The sequence below is a fragment of the Bos grunniens genome, chromosome 23 (assembly GCF_055505025.1).
Source record: "Bos grunniens cultivar Pamir isolate PY7600 chromosome 23, Bosgru_T2T1.0, whole genome shotgun sequence".
Classification (NCBI taxonomy): Eukaryota; Metazoa; Chordata; class Mammalia; order Artiodactyla; family Bovidae; genus Bos; species Bos grunniens.
The window spans coordinates 19,941,787-19,963,077 of NC_141187.1; the positions used below are offsets into that span (position 1 = coordinate 19,941,787).

Genomic DNA, 21,291 nt, shown 5'->3' on the forward strand with positions numbered 1-21,291 from the left:
GTGCCTGGCGTCTTTCACTTAGCATTATGCTTTCGAAGTTCATCCATGCTTGAGCACGGATCGTTGCTTCATTTCTTTTTATAACTGACTAATATTCCATTGAATGGATATACCACATTTATGTATTTATTCAACCGTCAGTAGACATTTAAGAACTTTCCACATCTTGACTATTATAAATAATGCTACTACAGATATGTGTACAATTTCTGTGTGATTGTATGCTTTCTTTTCTCCTGGGTATAATTGCTGTGTTTTATGGCAATTTTATGTTTAACCTTTAAAGAAACTACCAAGCTGTTTTCCACAGTGGCTACACTGCTTTACATTCCCATCATCAGTGTTCTAATCTCTCCACATTTTCTCCAAAAGTTGTTGTTGTTCATTTTTTCTATCAAAGTCATCCTACTGGATGTGAAGCAGTATCTCACTGTGGTCTGGATTTGCATTTCCTAATGACTAATGGTGTTGAGCCTCTTTTCATATGCTTATTGGCCATTTGCATTTCTTCTTTGGAGAAATGTCTCTCAGGATATGTTGCCTATTTTTAAATTGAGTTGTTTTGCCTTTTCTGTTGCTTTGTTGTGGAGTTATGAGTTCGTGTATATGCTAGATTCTAGACTCTTATCAGATATATGATTCAGAAATATTTGTTCTCAATTTGTTAGTTATCTTTTCATTTTCTTAATAGTGTTCTTCAAAGTGCACAAGTTTTTAATTTTGATCAAGTCCAATTGTGCTAGTTTTTCCTTGGCTGCTTGTCTTTTGGGTGTCATATCTAACAAACCACTGAAATCCACAGTTACAAATACTGATACCTGAAGTTTCTTCAAGAAGCTTATGGTTTTAGCTTTGACACATAAACCTTTGACCAAATTTGAGTTGCTTTTTGTATACAGTGTGAGATAGGGATCTAACTTCACTTTTCTACATACTGCTTACTCAGTTTTAGGTTCACACCTGTGCTGGGCACTGACCTGTCTTTCCTTTCCATATTCTGCTGTGTATTTAAGGGAATTACTTTTCCCAGGCTCTCTAACCATTCTAACCACCTGGCTCCCAGTAGGGTCAGCCACTGGAGGCACTAGTGGGATTAGAGAGCTTCCCACTAGCACTGCTCGTAAAGAATCCACCTGCCAAGGCAGAAGATGCAAGAAATGAGGGTTCGATCCTTAGGTCAGGAAGATCCCCTGGAGAACAAAATGGCAAGCCACTACTGTATTCCTGCCTGGGGAATCCCAAAGAGTTGGATGCAACTGAGCATGCACACACGCATGCAGAGGACAAACAGGAAGGGAAGAAGCCAGAAACTTCTCTCCTTCTCATTCAGCCTCAGGTAGTACCTCTAGCAGTCACTGCATTGCCCCTGTGACTCCATCGTACACTAAACAAGTCTTCCCTTTGGGTTCTACATCCTCAACGTGGTCCCTCCATGCTTCTGACTGCTAGGTGGCCCTGCATGCTGTTAACAAAACCTACTCTTGCTGTTGCTATAGTTTTGGGTTAGAAGGAACTCCTGCTGTTGCTAACCTCTGAACTGCTTCATATTCCCTGTTGACTTCTCAGCTCTTCCACAGCCTGTAAATACCTTTATTAAATTCTCTCTGTTGAAAGAAATACCTGGGAATGTTTCTGTTTTCTTCACTGGACTTTGATAAAACATCAACATTTTCTATTACAGGCTTAAATAGCTGTCAAAGATGCTATTTCCAGTGTATTGTGATTTTTTACTTTGAAAAGAAAACCTATACATATAGGAATATATCTTTCAGATATATTCAGTGCAAGGTAAATGTCATAGTGATCTGAGACCATTTATATGAAAAGGATCCTTGTCAGTCAAAAGTTTTACACAGTTTCTTTCATCCCACTTCTATTACACATCCTATACAGAAAATGTCTTAATGTAATATATTTTATGCTTTTAAGTCTTCAACCAGTCATGCTGGACTATTTTCAGCAGCAAAAACAGGTACATAATTAATAGGTACATAAATTAGAAATTGTTAGCTTCCTAGGATCTCCACAAACTGTGGAAAATTCTGAAAGAGATGGGAATACCAGACCACCTGACCTGCCTCCTGAGAAACCTGTATGCAGGTCAGGAAGCAACAGTTAGAACTGGACATGGAACAACAGACTGGTTCCAAATAGGAAAAGGAGTACGTCAAGGCTGCGTATTGTCACCCTGCTTATTTAACTTACATGCATCATGAGAAATGCTGGGCTGGATGAAGCACAAGCTGGAATCAAGATTGCCAGGAGAAATATCAATAACCTCAGATACGCAGATGACACCACCCTTATGGCAGAAAGTGAAGAAGAACTAAAGAGACTCTGATGAAAGTGAAAGAGGAGAGTGAAAAAGTTGGCTTAAAGCTCGACATTCAGAAAATGAAGATCATGGCATCCGTTCCCATCACTTCATGGCAAGTAGATGGGGAAACAGTGGAAACAGTGACAGACTATTTTCTTCGGCTCCAAAATCACTGCAGATGGTGACTGCAGCCATGAAATTAAAAGATCTTACTCCTTGGAAGAAAAGTCATGACCAGCCTAGATAGCATATTAAAAAGCAGAGACGTTACTTTGCCAACAAAGGTCCGTCTAGTCAAGGCTATGGTTTTTCCAGTGGTCATGTATGGATGTGAGAGTTGGACTATAAAGAAAGCTGAGCACCAAAGAATTGATGCTTTTGTACTGTGGTGTTGGAGAAGACTCTTGAGAGTCCCTTGGACTGCAAGGAGATCCAACCAGTCCATCCTAAGGGAAATCAGTCCTGAATATGCAGTGGAAGGACTGGTGCTGAAGCTGAAACTCCAATACTTTGGACACCTGATATGAAGAACTGACTCATTTGAAAAGACCCTGTTGCTGGGAAAGATCGAGGGCAGGAGGAGAAGGGGACGACAGAGGATGAGATGGTTGGATGGCATCACTGACTCCATGGACATGAGTTTGAGCAAGCTCCAGGAGTTGGCGATGGACAGGGAGGCCTGGCATGCTGCAGTCGATGGGGTCCCAAAGAGTCGGACACAACTGACCAGCTGAACTGAACTGAACTAGGTCCATGCGTTTCTAATTGTTAAAATACTTCTGGTTTGAGTTATTATACTATTAGTATTCTCCTAGTATACATTGATGAAAACAACATAAATATATTATACTCTTTTACAAATAATTATTGAACATGGCTTCCCTGGTAGCTCAGTGATAAACAATCCACCTGGCAATGCAGGAGATGCAGATTTGATCCCTGGGTCAGGAAAGTCCCCTGGAGAAGATAATGGCAACCCACTTCAGTATTCTTGCCTGGGAAATCCCTTGGACAGAGCAGCTTGGTGGGCTATAGTCCATGGGGTCGAAAATTAAGCAATGACTTGGTGACTAATGGAATGCATTGCTTATGTCAAATGAAGTGTTGCTTTTGGTGTCTTGATTAATGAAAGTGCCGTGTGGCAGCCAGGAGATTTTTAATATGCCCTGGAGCAAAACACAGTGGGAAGGGAAGATGGCCAGAATGTGTCTTTTCATTTGTGAAGTAGGGAAAGGGAAATATAAAGAGAGAAAATGGGAAGCACAGGCAAGTTCCCAGGCAGATTGCTTTTAGGAAGAAATACATATTTAAAATCCTAAAACATGATGCTGTTAAAGGAATGCACTCAATATGTCAACAAATTTGGAAAACTCAGCAGTGACCACAGGACTGGAAAAGGTTAGTTTTCATTCCAATCACGAAGAGGGGCAGAGACAAAGAATGTGCAAACTATCATACAATTTCTTTGCTAGGAAAGATTGAAGGAAGGAGCAGAAGGGGACGACAGAGGATGAGATGGTTGGATGGTGTCACCAACTTGATGGATATGAGTCTGAGCAAGCTATGGGGGTTGGTGATGGACAGAGAAGCCTGGCATGCTGCAGTTCATGGAGTCGCAAAGAGTTGGACAGGACTGAGTGACTGAACTAATCATACAATTGCTCTCATTTCACATACTAGTAAGGTTATGCTTAAAATCCTTTAAGGTAGGCTTCAGCAGTATGTAAACCAAGAATTTCCAGATGTACAAGCTGGGTTTAGAAAAGGCAGAGGAACCAGCGATCAAATTGCCAATATCTGTTGGATCATAGAGAATGTAAGGGAATTCCAGAAAAACATCTACTTTTGCTTAATTGACAATGCTAAAGCTTTTGACTGTGTGGATCACAACAAACTGTGGAAAATTCTTAAAGAGATGGGAATACCAGACCACCTCACCTACCTCCCAAGAAACCTGTATGCAGGTCAAGAAGCAACAGTTAGAACTGGGCGTGGAACAACGGACTGGTTATAAAAATTGGGAAAGGAGTATGACAAGCCTGTATACTGTCATCTTGTTTATTGAACTTATATGCAGAGTACATCATGCAAAATGCTGGGCTGGATAAATCACAAGCTGGGATCAAGATTGCTGGGAGAAATATCAACAACCTCAGATATGCAGATGATACCACTCTAATGGCAGAAAATAAAGAGGAACTAAGGACTTCCCTGGTAGCTCTGATGGGAAAGAATCTGCCTGCAATGCGGGAGACCTGGGTTCAGTCCCTGGGTTGGGAAGATCCCCTGGAGGAGGGCATGGCAACCCACTCCACTATTCTTATCTGGAGAATCCCATGGACAGAGGAGTCTGGTGGGCTACAGTCCATAGGGTTGCAAAAAATTGGACAAGACTGAGCAACTAAGCACAGCACAAAGAGAAACTAAAGAGCCTCGTGATGTGGGTGAAAGAGGAGAGTGAAAAAGATCCCTTGAAAGTCAACATTCAAAAAACAAAGATCATAGCATTGGGTCCCATCACTTCATGGCAAACAGAAGGGGAAAAATTGGAAGCAGTGACAGACTTTATTTTTTGGGCTCCAAAATCAGTGCAGATGGTGACTGCAGCCATGAAGTTAAAAGACATTTGCTCCTTGGAAGAAAAGCTATGACAAACCTAGATAGTGTATTAAAAAGCAAAACATCACTTTGCCAGCAAAGGTCAGTATGGTCAAGCTATGGTTTTTCCAGTAGTCATGTATGGATGTTAGAGTTGGACCATAAAGAAGGCTGAGCGTTGAAGAACTCATGCCTTTGAATTGTGGTGCTGGAGAAGAATTCCCAAAAGTCCCTTGGACTGCAAGATCAAACCAGTCATTCCTAAAGGAAACCAACCCTGAATATTCATTGAAAGGACTGATGCTGAAGCTGAAGTTCCAATACTTTGGCCACCTGATATGAAGAGCTGACTCATTGGAAAAGACCCTGGTGATGGGAAAGACTGAAAGTAAAAGGAGAAGAGGGCAACAGAGGATGAGATAGTTAATAAGCATCACCGACTCAACGGATATGAATCTGAGCAAACTCTGGGAGATAGTTGAAGGACAGGGAAATGTGGCATGCTGCATGCTGTGTATGGTGTTGAAAAGAGTTGGGTGCGACTTAGCGACTGAACAACAACAATAATATATGACTTTGAGGATATTGAAATTAATTCTTAAGACAATTTGTGTTCTTGGAAAGTTCTCATTTCCTGTAGGGGCACATGTAACCCAACATTATATGGGAGATTACCTTGATGCAATGGTAGCCTCTAAGAACAATAAGGGAAACTATTTATCACTAAACTAAAGGCTTGTGCTGTGCTTAGTCAGTCATTCATGTCCGACTCTTTGTGACCCCATGGACTGTAGCCCACCAGGGTCCTCTGTCCTTGGGGATTCTCCAGGCAAGAATACTGGAATGGGTTGCCATGCCCTCCTCCAGGGGGTCTTCCCAACCCAGGGATTGAACCCAGGTCTCCCGAACATCTTGTGGACTTTTTACCTCCTGAGCCACCAGGGAAGCCCAAACTAAAGGCTTACAGACCACATTAAGATTCTTGAATCACGCAATTGTTTGAATTAATTGAAATCAGAAGGAGAAGCAAGAGGACAGAGACGGTGTGGATTGTTACACTTTAGGGTAGGGTGCATTGTTTGAAATTATGCAAAGCTTGTGTATTCCATCTCTTTTTCTAATGCTATAACATTCTGCCAACCATATGATTACCAGTCAGAGTTGAGGTCTGTGCAAGAGTGTTCTGCAAGAAGGAAGGTAGCTAGAATCAGTACCCACTTGCTTATTGGTACTTATTGGTACTCCTGGCCATTGTTGTAGCTCACCAGTTAGATTGATGGGCAGCTGCTGAGTTTATTGGGCAGAGGACACATGGGCCAGAATGAATGTCATCAATGGGATGTCCGTTTAAGATCTTGAGAATATTGAGTGCCTCATATTTATTTAGCGTGTTATGAATATTTGATGCTGTTGATCATTCTACCCCTTCCAGTGGCTGTTAAGCATGTTAAGCTCTGTTTCCTTTATGTCTTACATAAAGAAACATGTCTTTGTTACATGTCTTACAAATGACTAAGTTCTATATTGTTTCATCTATCCTTATTTGTTTCTCTTATTTTCTAAAGCAGGATGAGTATTTTTAAATATTACAGCAAACAGCATTACACTGCTAGTTTGAAGACCACCACTACAGCAGAAAGTATTGATCCCTGAGCACTCAGGACACAGGGCAGTGTGAGGTGGCGGAAGCTCTGCTTCCTTACCTCTGAGCACAAGCCTTTCATTTCCTTACTCCAGAATAACATGCAACATATCATTATTTTCTATGTGTCTTCTAACTAAGGTAGATATTTAGGTGTGGGGTTGCAAAGTTATGGAACATATGTGCAGTTTCAGCTTTACTAGACAATGCCAAACTGTGATTCCCAAGTCTTTCCCCGAAATTTATGTTCTCAGTAAAGTATCTGAATGAGCTGTTCCACATCCTGATCAGTATTTGATCATTTCAGACAGAACCATAGGATTTAATAACACAAAAGTTCCTATTTTATTTACTTTGTTAAATTAATTTTTATTGGAGTGTAGTTGCTTTACAATGTTGTATTAGTTCCTACTGTACAACAAAGTGAATCAGGTATATGTATATACACATCCCCTCTTTTTTGGATTTCCTTCCCATTTAGGTCGCCACACAGTGCTGAGTAGAGTTCCCTGTGCTATACAGTAGGTTCTCATTAGTTATCTATTTTATACACAGAAGTATGTATATGTCAATCCCAGTCTCCCAATTCATCCCACTCACTTTCCCCCTTTGGTGTCAATTTGTTCAAAATGTTCCTATTTTATTTATTATTTTTTATCTATAAAAGGTTCCTATTTTAAAGGACAGAAAACTCAGGTCTAAATAGAAATTTCAAATAAGTTTATTCACTGACTCATGTAAGCAAATAGTTATAGGCACTTATTGTATTCTGGACATTACGCTAAGTGCTGGGGATGAAGAATGAACAAAGCCAAGCCCTGCCCTCAACAGCAAAGGAGAGTAGGAGATGTATGGAATGGAGTTTTTCATAAGATATGTTTATTTTCAAATTTGGGTTTCACCTTTTACCCCTGTGCTTGTGGCCAGATGGTACAGTGTTTTATCCCTTGTCCCATATAATAGCTGATATAGAACCACCGAAGGGTTTCAAGCCAGGAAATGACATGGTTGAAATTGTATTATAAAAAGAGACTTCTTTGGGAGGGACGTCCAAAAGGAAGGGAATATCTGTATATGTTTGGTCGGTTCATTTTGCTGTACAGTAGAAACTAACACACCACTGTAAAGCAACTATAATCAAAATTAATTAAAAACATTTTTTTAATTAAAAAAAGAGAGTCCTCTAATAGGAACATAGAGGATGATTTGGGATTGAAGGTGGGTATGAATGGCACCAGGAAGCTAGAAATCTCTTGCAGTTGAGATTCAAGGTGATAGAGGCTTGAACTAAGGTACTGGTTATGGAGATGGAAAGAAAGTAGATAAAATCATACTTAGAAAGTAGTATTAATAGAATTAGGTGAAAGAGTAGAAGTGGAAAATGATGGAGAAGACTAGCTTATCTTGATACCCAAGTTTCTGCCTAATGGGGAATATTCATTCATTCAGTCAACTCATGTATACTGGTCACATACTACTAATATAAGCCAGGCTTTATGCTCGCTGCCATATGCTACCATATTATATCACTCCAGGGAACATTATTCACATTGTTATACATGGACTACAGTAGGAATGGAATTCCCTGGATTTCTTCAGTGGTGTGGTTTCGGATTATTTGTGAGCCAAACATAGTCGCTATCATTATGGAATTCACAATCCTGTGTGGAGTGGGAATATTAATAAAGATGGAGAAAATATAAGGACTGTGTACAGTGGGCTTTGGCAGCATAAATGTCCCTTGTTTCCCTTTCTGCTTGGAACAATGAGCTAGGTATACTGGACATATTGACCTTGACTGCTTACAGAATGAATCTTCAAATGGAAATTTCTGTGAGGTCATAGGACATGTTGTTCTGGAGTCCTTGTTACAGGTTTTATGGGGAGTTAGCTAAAAAGATGTGCCAAGTACACTTCCCATTTTGCACTGCTACCCTCTCTTCTAAAATACGCTGAGAAGAAATATACTTACGTGTGGTCCTGTTGCTCTGCCCCTGGAAGGGAGTTCAGAGGGAAGAGACCAAATCTCCACTCCAATATAAACCTTCTGAAAGTTTTTTTTTTCTTTCAGTGGCTCCAAATTTCATGCTCCCTGACCAAGAAGAAAAGAAAGTTGAGCAACTTGTATTAAAATTATCAAGGCCACATAGATTCTCACATAATACAATGATTTTAAGGGAGAAGTGAATGAATTAAAACAAATCTCTTTTTCTTTTCATATATGTGTAATAAAAATCACTGATGGACTGTTTAGACTTTAATTTATTTAGATATAAGCCATCCCCCTTTTTCAGTGACAAATGCAAAGCAAATTTCCAACTATTTTTTCTTCCAGTTTTTAAAATTTTTAACACTGACAGTTGGAAATATTCTATAGAAACTTTAGCTCTGAATGGAAATGTTTTTGCTGGATCTCTGATGAGAGAGAAATTCTATGACTGAGTTTATAAAAGTTTGTAAAACAAAGTTGAAAACTGAAAAACTTTCAAATTTTAAGGCTGACTTTAAGATGAGTTATGGTTCTTATGTATCATACCTCTTGTAATTCTCTCCTTATTAATATTTTTTCACAGTTCAAGTTTTATCATAGATACTTTTGAAAAAGGTATTTTTTTCCTGTGAATAATACTATCAGTAGTAGAGAAGCCATGATTAAATCTCAAATGACAATACATAATAAACTGTAACACCTCAAGTCATTTCCATGTTTACAGTTATGGGCACACTATAATAAAATGCCCTTTAATAAGGATAAACTGCTGTGAAGAAGTTAAAAACAGAACAAAGATGATGTTCAATGAAACTACTGGATGCAACCCGCATTTTCAGCAATCTTAGAGAAGAATAAGCTTTAAACGAAGTAAATCAGATAAATATCTGAAACAATTCATCAGTTTCTTTTTTACTTGACAGTAATGAGAATAGTGTCATCTAATAGGACTTTTAGATTTGTTGATTAGCCAGGTTCATATAAATCTGACCTAAAGGCAAAAGTCAACATCTTAATTAAGATCTGCCAGGAATAGTCAAGTAGAAAGTTTTAAAGCATGTGGAAAACTGCTATTTCAGAATGCTTAAGAGTCAACAAGCCATGGTTAAGTCTTAAATCTGGTCATAAAAAACTAAAGAAAAGTTAGAGATTTTACTTAGGAAGTAGAAATAAATATATTCTCTGGGCAAAGATGTAAATGAACAGAAAAAGAACTGTATTGAGAGAGGAAAGAACAGTAGCCAAGTAAGCTTTTTTTTAAAATGTCTTAACTCTCCCACCCCACTACCGCTTTGCGGAAAGTTTATCTCCACCACGTTGGCACTAGTAGGAAATGTCTTTAATACAATTCTTATAAAGATTTGATAATGGAATCCATTTATTAAAAGAATCCAATGAATGTAACACCAACACAATACTTACAGAAATGAAAAATAACAGGCTTTAACTGTATTGTGTTTGCAACATATTTAAGTAAAATTGAAGATAGTTCTAAAAACAGAGTTAAACCCCAAAGTAGGCATATTTTTGCCTTTTTTAAAATTGCATAATAAAAAGCAGATGATTTGTATTTTTGTTGCCACAGAGTGATAACCAGGTATACACAGATTTACCCTTACATATTATTATATTTTTGAAGGTCAAACTCTTCTGTTTTATCTGCTATTGAAACCTCAGTTAGGTACTGAAAGTTATAATGTGTGTTCTTTTCTGGGAGAATGTGGAATTATTGCAATTTGTATTTGCCTTTAGAAATAGATTTTAAAAAAGGAAAGATGGTGACAAAGCAGGAAGGTCAGGAATCGCTCTGTAAGTTTCATATCCAAAAGAGCTGGGCTAGGATTAGGATGAAAGAAATTGAGGCCGTGGCCTTGAATAGAAAATTTGAGGGCATTCCAAGAAACCATTATTCACGATAATATTTTCATGCAGTATTCTTAAAAATCAAATTTAATACCACAAAATCCACAATAAGCAAAGTAAGAATCAAACTTTAAATAAACATAGGATGGGGACCACCCTGGAGGTCCAGTGGTTAAGAGTTCATGCTCCCACTGTAGGGGGCACAGGTTGAATCCCTGGTGGGGGAACTAAGATCCCACATGCCACACAGCATGGCCAAAAAATAAAATAAAACGGGATTGGACCCTGTTTTGCAGGCTCTTCTGTCTCATCCTCCTACTGGCCTTGCTCAGAGAAATTTCCATTTAACTCTTCTGTTTGGACCAAGAAGGATGAATGGTCTAGAATAGCAGGATGAGGGACCGAGAGCAAGGCTTCTAGAAGCAGCTCAAATATTCTCCTTCCTGTATATGTGCACAAAGGTAGGCATCACGGTACCAAGGCCCTTTGTGACCTAGCTGTAAGTAGTTTAGCCAACTTTATTTCCCTGCTACGTTACAATATTCCCTTCTAGACAGGATAGCCCCTTTAACGTTGCAACAATTTTTTTCCACTTTGACTTAACACTGGATATTCTAAAAATACATCAAAGACCTCTAAATCTGCTCAGAAGCAATAATTAAGTGAATTTGGGAAATAGTATGTTCTGGTTTCTTTTCATGGAGTTTCAAGATGCATATAACATATTAAAAGCTGGGAGAAAATTGGCAATACCATGTCTATTTATTTTGCTTCATCCAGTGTTTGTTGGTTTATTTTACAGTAGAAAGATAGCATTGCCTAGTCTCTGACTTCAAGTACAATAAGTCAGCATCATCTAATCCGGCTCCCTGGCTTTCTTGGGTTGGTAGCATTTCGCTCTCCACATCTTGCAAGATACCTATCCACCTTCCCTAACGCCAGCTTTTTATCAGATGTGGGCATGGGGCAGCTCTGGAATTTTTGTGTGTGATTTTATTTATGTATATCTTTTTCACATGAGTTTTTATTTGAGTGTGGTTGCCTTACAATGTTGTATTAATTTCTGCTCTACAGTAAAGTGAATCAGTCACACATACACATATATTCCCTCTTCCTTGGATTTCCTTCCCATTTAAGTCACCACCGAGCACTGACTGGAGTTCCTGTGCCCTACAGTTGGTCCCCATTAGTTATCTCTTCCATTCATAATAGTGTACATATGCCAATCCTAATTTCCCAGTCCATCTCATCCCTTACTTATTCCTTCAGTATCCATACACTTGTTCCCTATGCCAGTGCCTCAATTTCTGCTTTGCAAATAAGTTTATCTATACCATTCTTCTAGATTACACATATATGTGTTCATATAGGATATTTACTTTCTCTTCCTGACTTCACTCTGTGTGACAGGAAGTCTCTAGGTCTATCTGTGTGTGTGCTAAGTTACTTCAGTTATGTCTGATTCTTTGTGACCCTATGGACTATAGTCCACCAGGCTCCTCTGTCCATGGGATTCTCCAGGCGAGAATGCTAGAGTGGCTTGCCATGCCCTCTTCCAGGGCATCTTCCCTACCTAGGGATCGAACCTGAATCTCTTATGTCTCTTGCATTGGTAGGCGGGTTCTTTACCACTGGTACCACCTGGAAGCCCCTAGGTCCATCTACACCTCTGTAAATGGCACAATTCCATTCCTTTTAATGGCTGAGTAATATTCTGCTACATATATGTGTACCACATTGTGGACTATGGGATTTCATGAGAGACAGCAAGAGGACTCTGGGTAGAAAATATAGACCCATTTAACCTATACTCTCTTTCCATTCCATACCTTCTCTTAAAAATATACATCTTTTTTTTTTTTGGAATCTCTTAAAAATATACACCTTTTTTTTTTTTTTTTTTGCCTCTCTGTGCAGCTTGCAGGATCTTAGTTCCCCAACCAGGGATTGAACCTGGCCCTAGCAGTGAAACAGCCAAATCCTAACCCTCGGATCACCAGGGAATTCCTAATGGCTTCTAAGTGTAGCTTTATCATACCTCTTAGGTAGAGATAAATTAAATAGATGTAATGTAATGTTGGAAATGCTCATCTTATAATGACCCAAATGGAATGACCCAAAATGGAAACCACTGTGAAGAAGTACATTTTGGAGGATAGAAAATGTAACCCCTACTCTATCAGTCTGGAAAAATTGAGGAAAGCAAGACCACAAAGCACTTTTTAAGAAATTCAAATATTTTGTATTTTGCAATAAGCTCTTTTAAATTATGTTCACATAGTAATTTGAACAAGGAAAGTTTACTATAAGGAACTATTGACTATAACAATGGATTGGAGTCACAAGAAATTGGCTAGGAACAAGTCAAGAGAATTCTTAAGACTATAGGAAGAAGAGCATCCACCACCCTCAGGACTGAAAGAGCGTAACCAACAAAGAGCCGCCCCTCCCCACCTCCCCAGGGGCTGAGATACCGATCTCATTGGGAAAGCACAGCCTTGACTCACTGTGGGGCACAGAAGTTGCATTGGTGGAACTTGCTGGAAATCCACCCTCTAGGGTGCTAGGGAAAGCTGTTTCCAAGTAGGTGTCTTGCCAGGGGCATGCCATTACAAAACAAAGGTGGAGGATGCTGGGAGAAAATGCTGGGTGCTGCTGGCAGCTGGCTGTGCACAACAGGAGCCTGGCCCTGGAGAAACCAACTTTGCTAGGGCAGCTGAGCCCCGGGGAAGTGGGTATCGCAGGAGCTGTGAGCTGAAGAAGCTATACTTGCTGGGTTGTGGCAATCTGCTCTGTTGAGCATGAGAGAACCAGGAAGCAAAACCATTTCCCTCTGTAACATTTCTCCAATGCCCCCTACTGACAACATGTTGATGCCAGTGGGTAAGAAGAAATATTTAAAGGGCCCAGATCCATTTTCACAGAGCAGGTAAAGAAGTTGAATTTGGACCTGAGAGGCAATCCGTTGATTATTGGCACCCTCAGGGAAGGAAAACGATCTAGAGAAAAATCGTGACTTATAGGAGTGTGATGAACAGATCTCACCCAACAGCTTCCTTGGTGGCTTAGACCTTAAGGCATCCACCTGCAATGCAGGAGACCTGGGTTCAATCCCTGGGTAGGGAAGATCCCCTGAAGAAGGAAATGGCTACCCACTCCAGCATTCTTGCCATGGAGAATTCCAAGGACAGAGAAGCCTGGCAGGCTACAGTCCACGGGGTCTCAAAGAGTCACACACGACTGAGCAACTAACACACACACACACACACACACACACACAACAACAACAACAGGATAATTTAGGTGAATCATGTGAAATGAAACAAAAGAAAAGAATCATCGAGTACTGATCATGGCTAGATGGGAAAAAGAAAGTGCTTTTTCTGAGAAAAGTCTAGTTCAGAAAATCCTGGGGGAAAACACTGGAGAAAGAGTTTCTGGGTGTGAAATAAAGAGGAAAAAAATAATTAGGATGGTGACCCAGAACTGGCATCCCCTAGACTGCAGCTAAGAGAACCAAGTTGGATCATTTCTATTCTGCTCTTTTTTCCTCTTCTATTTTTCTTGACTCTCTTGTTGGGAATTCAAATTTCTCAGACTGTGCAAAGGCTCATTTTGTACTTCTTTATATGGACTAAGACTGTTTCGATTTATATTTCTTACCCTGATGGAAAGTTGGAGAGAGGGGACAAATAGTTCAGGCTACCATCCCAAAATCTAGAGTGAAATTCAGAATTGTAGGCAGTGGATTAGAGTTGGATAGCAACATGCCTTGGTGTCCAGAAGGTAAAATGCAAGCACGTCAATAAAGACATAGATTACTATGGGAAACCTTTTTTTACGGTGTTTTTAGGTGCTTCATCACAGAGTTTTATAAGGTTTTACATATAATTTTCCACTACTTCTTGGAGACCACTGCCACTGACACAGGACAAGTGCCAACATCAAAATACTAAAGGGCTGATTTAAGAAAATAAGTTTTATTTCTCTGACTTCTAGGTAATAAATGAGACTCTTCTTACAAATTATGTTGTCACCTCAGGTAGAGAGGGTGTCATTTAAGAAGCTGATCTTTTTGTCAAACATAACATGTACCGACCGCTCTAGTTCGTGTCGCTCCTGGCATACAATTAGGCAGGTGCTCTATAAATGTGGAAGATCACATGGCAAGCATAAGCCTTTTTATGACGATGCTGCACTCTCTTATAAATGCCTGAAAATGGCCCATGGGAATGCTAACTGGAGCAACAAGGAAAAGTTTACGATGCTAAGCTCCCCAACTACAAAACACTTCATCTCTTGTTACAGCCATGCAAATTTTTATAGGTTCATTGACAAAGGGAAAAACTGAGTGAGTTTACAACAAATCAGACAGTATTGAACTGTATAAAACTTAAAATTTAAAAAGTCAGAAAGCTTTGGGATCACATAAGTTATAAAGCTAACTGTCTCAAAAATATAAACGTTCCGCGCTTAGTCACGTCCGACTCTTTGCTACCCCATGGACTGTAGCCCACCAGGCTCCTCTGTCCATGGGGATTCTCCAGGCAAGAATACTGGAGTGGGTTGCCATGCCCTCCTCCAGGGGACCTTCCCAACCCAGGGATTGAACCCAGGCCTCCCGCACTGCAGGCTGATTCTTTATCATTTGAGCCATCAGGGAAACCCAAGAATACTGGCGTGGGTAGCCTATCCCTTCTCCAAGGGAACTTCCCGACTCAGGAATGGAACCAGGGTTTCCTGCATTTCAGGCCCTGTGAAAATTCTAGTATACCAGAAAATTCTTGGTAAGCTCATTTATGTTTCTTGTGTAATCATCTGTAAAACAGATGGAATAAACCTATGCAAGCCTTATGTAATTTTTTCATGTTCAGATGACATGTAAATTTCTTTACCCCTTGCTCATCTATGCAGTTAATGTACTCCCACTATGAAGGACAGTTGAAGATGCTGACATATAGAGGTGTGCCAGAAGAGGGTGCTTAAACAGCTAGGGAAAAATTATTAACTCCTCATTCCCTGTTTTAGCACATCCAAAATGATTAAGTGAAAAATATTAGTCTAACTAACAATTTATACAGAAAAGAGTAAGCTACTCTAAAAAGTAGCTTACTCCTTTCAGCTGCTGTATCCTTCTCAGGGCAGGGATTGGCAAACGTTCTCTGTAAAAACAAAACAAAACAGATATTAAATATTTTAGGCTTTGCAGGCCACGTAGTCCTTTCCATAACTACACAATTGTATGAATAGAGCTGTGGACACTGAAATTTGAATTTATATCAGATTCATATGTCACGAGTATTATTCTTCTCCAAATTGTTTTCTATCTGAAAATTCAAAAACCGTCCTTAACTTGTGGATTATACAAAAATAGGCATTGGGCCAGATTTGGCCTATGGACTGTAATGTGACAATTTCCGGCCTAGTGGCAGTGCTACTTCTACAAGAGCTGAGTGAATTTCATTCTCACAGTCCAAAGGAAAACTCTGTAAAGATGGTTCTGTGTATAAGGTTTTCCCATCCAACCATTCAACACTTTAGCGATCATCAATATGTCATGATTTTTCACTGCATGTCTGAAAGGTTGTCCCACTTCATCAGCTGACCCACTGAAAACTAGTTTACGATTTTACAGTGACTTTTTCACTTTTTATCAAGAAAAAGCATATATAAAATGATTTAGCAATTAGAAGAGAAAACCTGAATGAAAGAAGCACAGCTTCTGGTCTTGGTTTTGAAAACTCAGTTATTTGACTAGATAAGTAACTTGACTGTTTCACATCTCATTTTCTTTGTCTGGAAAGTCAGGATTTCCAGGTGTTGTTACTAAGCAGTTATATTAAATGTTAAAGGAGATGGAGGGGAAAATTATGCCTGTATTTTCTGGAATAGCTACATGTTCAGAAAAATGTGTGTGTGTGTTTTAAATGCCATAATGTACAACAGAAGAGAGGCATATTTCTGGAGAGGAATCTAGTGGGTGATTTCTTCTGAACATTTTGAGGTAGAAAAAAAAAATTAAGCCCAAGAGTGAGCTCATGCAAACTATAGCATAAAATACACACATGTAAAATTTCACAGTTTCCCTCTGTGCCTACTATTACCAGGAGAGGTTCAGTTTAGGGGTCTGTAAAAATGTTTTCTTCCTTTAAGAGTAACTCTCTGAGCCAAGACATCATCAGTTCCAGGCTCAGTCAGCTCCAGTTGAAAGTGTGAATGTTCAGCAAGAGGATATTTTTGAAACGAGACTGAAAATCCGCTGTGCCAGATACCTGAAACGTTGTTAGGGTATTCAGTGGAAAATTTCATTTCCACATTATAAATAACTGTAGGATATTTTAAGGGATCCAAGACTAGTAACTTCCAAGAGTTGCTTATATTAGCTCCACTGAAATGTGAAAAGAAGGGAGGATGTCCAAGGACAGGCTATAAAGCTGAATTACGGATATGATTAATTAAAATAAATAATTCAACATTGATTAAATCACCCTTAAAATCCCCAGTCAAAGCACCCAAACATTGAGGCCTGCATATTTTGCTATCCACTAAGTAAAACAAAACAGCAATGAAGAAAGAGGAAAAGCCCCCAAAATGATTACTTAAGTTCAACTGCCCTAGAAGTTCTTATTCAAAAAAGAACCCGTCTGGTCGCCCATATTCGAAATACTGACTGTTACTTAGCGTCACACTTTCTGGTAGTCACTGGTTCTGCGAATTTCCAGGGAGAAGGACAACCCCAGAGAAGGCGGCATAACACCGACTGTGGTATTAATAGTTACTGAAATTTTATCTCCCTTGACCACAGAAATAATCAGCTTCCGGTAACTTCTCTCTTCCTTTGCAGCCCCTACACATTAAAAAAGGCAACAAACCAAATCAGAGATCTTTGATAGACTGAGGTACAACGTGCCCGAAATAAAGCTGTCCCGCTGAAAGGCAAAAAAAAAAAAAAAAAAAAAAGAAAGAAAGAAAAAAAGCCTTGTGTATGAGTTGTGTATGTGTCTTTCTGTATTGGCATGGAGATGTGTGAGCGTGTGCCCCAGTGCATGTGACTAAGTGGAGGCAGCGGTGGGGGGAATAAGGTAGAAAATTAATGCAAGCAGTCTGGTCTCTCTTCTGTCTTTCTGAAGGGTAAGCCTGGCTTCCCTTTGCTGGTCCGCTGCGTGCGGCTGGGGAAGACCCGACCCTCGTGCGCGCAGGCGGCGCGGCGGTGCCCAGGGTTAGAGCTCTCCCCTGTGACCGAAAAGATAATTAGAAATCGCACGCGCCGGAGACAGCACCGTTCCTCGCTGCGCATCAAGTCCGTAGTGATAAGTGGGTTCTCTCATCCCGCTGGCGCCCGGGCTCGGAGCCAGTAGTTTGGGGTCGAGGAGTAGGTTGGGCAGGGGGGTGTCCTAGCAGGTAATGCAGAATGAGTTACGCAGGGGCGCGGCGGCTAGGCTCGGGGTTTGGGGAGGAGAGGCGGGAACGCGGAGAGAAAATTGGGGAAGAAGTCGGACGAGGGAGGCGTGGAGTTGTCGATGGGGAAAGGGAAGGTAAAAATAAGCCCCAAAGAGGAAAGACGGAGCAGTGTCCCTTGAACCCCATCCTTACCCCCATGAGGGAGCTCGCCTAGCCTAGCCATCCCCGCCCCCGCCTCCGCTGCCACGGTTGGAAGCCCCTTAGTCGAAGGAGCATCTTTTTAGAGGGCATCCCTTCAGTGGTCCCCAAGCAGGCAACGACAGCCCTTGATGTTCATCTTGCTCTTGAAATAGGCTCCAGAGTCCTGGACAGGCACCGGGTCTCCTCTGCCGCGGCCCCCACGCTCTCTCTTCCAGGCCCTTTCAAAGGCGCAGACCCCCCTCCCCCCCCCCCCACCAAGCGCCGGCTGGGCGCGTGGAAGCGATGTTTTAAAAACCAGGAGGGAGGGTCGTGGCAGGTCGCTACCAGCGTGAGAGAGGCGTTTGCGCAGAGCAATAAAAACGCCGATTAATGGGTATGTGAATTGGTTTAAATAAGATGGAGGGGGGTGAGGATGAGTGATGACTCAACTATCTTCCTGAATACTCCGAAGAGGAGGCACTGTAACTTTTCATTTCTTTTACAACGTCGCTTATTACTGTGTAGTGTCAGTTACCCTGTTAGGCATCTTTGAAACGTTGGCAACGGATGATTCTTACAGACACGTTTTCAAGCTTTGCGAGGTTTAAAGGAGATTGACAGCCAGGAACTTAGAAGTACAGTTCGAGGAGGGGAAACAGCCCGGTGCCCCCTTCTTAGGGGTGCAATAGCCTCAAGCGGATTTCCCGGCTTCTGCGGGCGCCGCACATTGTTTTATTTGTTTTGAAGGCTCAGAGTTTGAGGCTGGTCGGAGACACCCACGTGCTTCTGACTCTCATCAGCGTAATGATCGCCTTAGCCAGAGTCGTGTCTATATAAACCACAAAAACCTAATCATTAGAAATCCCAGCCTCCAAAAACCACATTTTAGGTAAAACTGCTGCTTTTTTTCTGCGCTCCTTCATCCTCTCGACCACAACTTTTTGGGGGATCCAAAGTCGCTTTTTAAACCCACATTGGGAAATAAATACATAAATAAATAGCCATTGAAACATTTTGAATATTTTATTTTGTACTTTTAATTTTTTTCCCCCGGGAGTGGTGGGGGAGAAATTAAGACCTTAGACCTAGTTTTAGATGCAGAATAGACAATAAAAGTTTGAAATTCATGGAAAACTGCTAGGGTTTTCCCCCAGCGAGGGTTTTTGCAACTTATTTTAATCATCAAGCTGACAGTTTCCAGTGCTTAAAAAAACTCATCCTTGTTCTCTAGGAACGACTAGTTTGAATATAGAAGAAAAAAGTGTCCAACACCCACTTGAGTTTCTAAAACTATTTTGACAAGTGTCCCCTCCATCCCAATTTTTTGTGTCACTTAAGTGAAAAAAAAAAAAGAAAAAGAAACACACCCAAACCCTGCAAAATCTTTTTTTTCCCTCGGGAGCCGCTCCGGCAGAGGTGGGGGGGGGGGGGTAGGGTGGGGGAAGGGTGAAGAGTGCTGAGAAGTCAGCACAGACGCTCAAGAATTTTCCTTCCTCCTCTCCTGAAGTTAAAACGAAAAATAACGACAGTCAGATCAGCCAGCGGCTCTCTGGCATCTCAGCTTCAATCTCCCTGGACCAAGAAGGGGGTTCCTTGTCCTGGGAGGAGAGGGCGAGAAGCAAGAAGACGCGACCCGGCGAGATCCCGCTAGCCCGGGGCCGCCTCTCTCGGCTTCCGAAGCTGCGCGCGGCGTCCCGGGGGCTCCTTCTCGCGGCCGGCGGGCGGCGGCAGCGGCTGCGATTCGTAGCCTCGAGATCCGTTGCCCCGAGATCCGCTGCCCGCGACTTACCTCCTGGCACCTCGAAGCGCGAGGGTCAGGGAAGCTTTGCAAGTAGCAGGAGGGAGTGGATGCGAGGAGGTGGCGGTGAGAGGGCGAGAAGAGGAGAAGGGAAAGGAAAGAGCCGGACCGGGGAGCCGGACTGGCAGCCGCCGCGGGAGGAATCTGAGTGCGCAGCCGGCGCGGGGGGAGCGACGGCCGCCGCGGAGGAGGAGGCGGCGGCGGCGGCGGCGGCGCGGGCGGGCGGGCGGCGGCGCGGACGCCTGCAGCCGGGTAGCTGCGCGCGGCGCGGAGCGGCGGTGGCGGGCAGCGCGCGGCGATCCTGGCCTCGGGGCTGGACTGCTGAACCCACTGGGCTCCACCGCTGGACTCGAACTGGGAGGGGGCGCCAGCGCACCCAGGACGCGGTTCCCCAGGGGGCCCCACTCCAAGTTGCTGCAGACTGAAGCCTCCCGCCTGCCCGGGCCAGACACGTCCCGGTGCCCGTTCGCAGCTGCCACCCCGGGTGTTCCAAAGGCTCCATCAAGATCTGCGCCTCTCGGGTCTCCCCAACCGCCAAGCCGATTGCTCCGCAACGCCGCCGCTGGCTCCCGTCAGACTCCGCCCGGCAGTCGGCTTCATCGAACTTGATTTCTCACCTCCTCAGCCCCATCACCTCCAGCCCCTTTTCCCCCGTCTCGCCTCCACCCCCCCAATTTCCTCCTCCTCGCCCCTCATTTCCACCCTCCTCCCCCTCCCCCGGCCACTTCGCTAACTTGTGGCTGTTGTGATGCGTATTCCCGTAGATCCGAGCACCAGCCGGCGCTTCAGCCCCCCCTCCAGCAGCCTGCAGCCCGGCAAGATGAGCGACGTGAGCCCGGTGGTGGCTGCGCAGCAGCAGCAACAACAGCAGCAGCAACAACAGCAGCAGCAGCAACAGCAGCAGCAACAGCAGGAGGCAGCGGCGGCGGCAGCTGCGGCGGCGGCGGCGGCAGCGGCGGCCGCGGTGCCCCGGTTGCGGCCGCCGCACGACAACCGCACCATGGTGGAGATCATCGCTGACCACCCGGCCGAACTCGTCCGCACCGACAGCCCCAACTTCCTGTGCTCCGTGCTGCCCTCGCACTGGCGCTGCAACAAGACCCTGCCCGTGGCCTTCAAGGTAAGAAACTGCGGCTGCCCCCGGCCCCCCCTCCCCCGCCCCCGGCTCAGCGCCGCCGGACCTGCCCGCAGGCGTCTCCGAGCCTGCGGGGACCCGGGTCCCGACCCAGGAGACCTCCAAGGCTCCGACCTGAGGGGCCCCCGTCTGGCCCTCTTCCTCGGGATCCCCCAGCTGGGCTCGCCGCGTTAGTGGTCCCGCACGGATCCTTCCCTCTCCCACTTGTGCCCGCAGCCACCACCTCCGCCCGTGTCCCCTCTATCCGTTCATCACCCCTCGAGCCTCTCGGCCAAAGTCCCGACCCACTCCTCTGAGCCGATCTCCCCTCCCACAGGAATCCCCCGGTGCCCACTCTCGGAGCCGCCGCCGGGACGAGCTCCACCCC

The 21,291-nt window shown here is 43.2% G+C and overlaps 1 protein-coding gene across 9 annotated transcripts in view; it reads left to right on the forward strand.

The window, feature by feature from the left end:
- RUNX2 (RUNX family transcription factor 2) overlaps positions 1 to 21,291 on the forward strand; it is a 351,949-nt gene that overhangs the window by 74,735 nt on the left and 255,923 nt on the right. For 6 of the 9 annotated variants that reach the window (XM_086371919.1, XM_086371923.1, XM_086371922.1 and 3 more), the window contains one exon: positions 20,554 to 20,909. In XM_086371919.1, coding sequence (XP_086228045.1) covers positions 20,554 to 20,909 — 356 coding nt within the window. Of the gene's footprint in view, positions 1 to 20,275; positions 20,910 to 21,291 lie in introns of those variants that run through there. The other 3 variants (XM_086371921.1, XM_086371925.1, XM_086371926.1) reach the window with 1 other exon arrangement.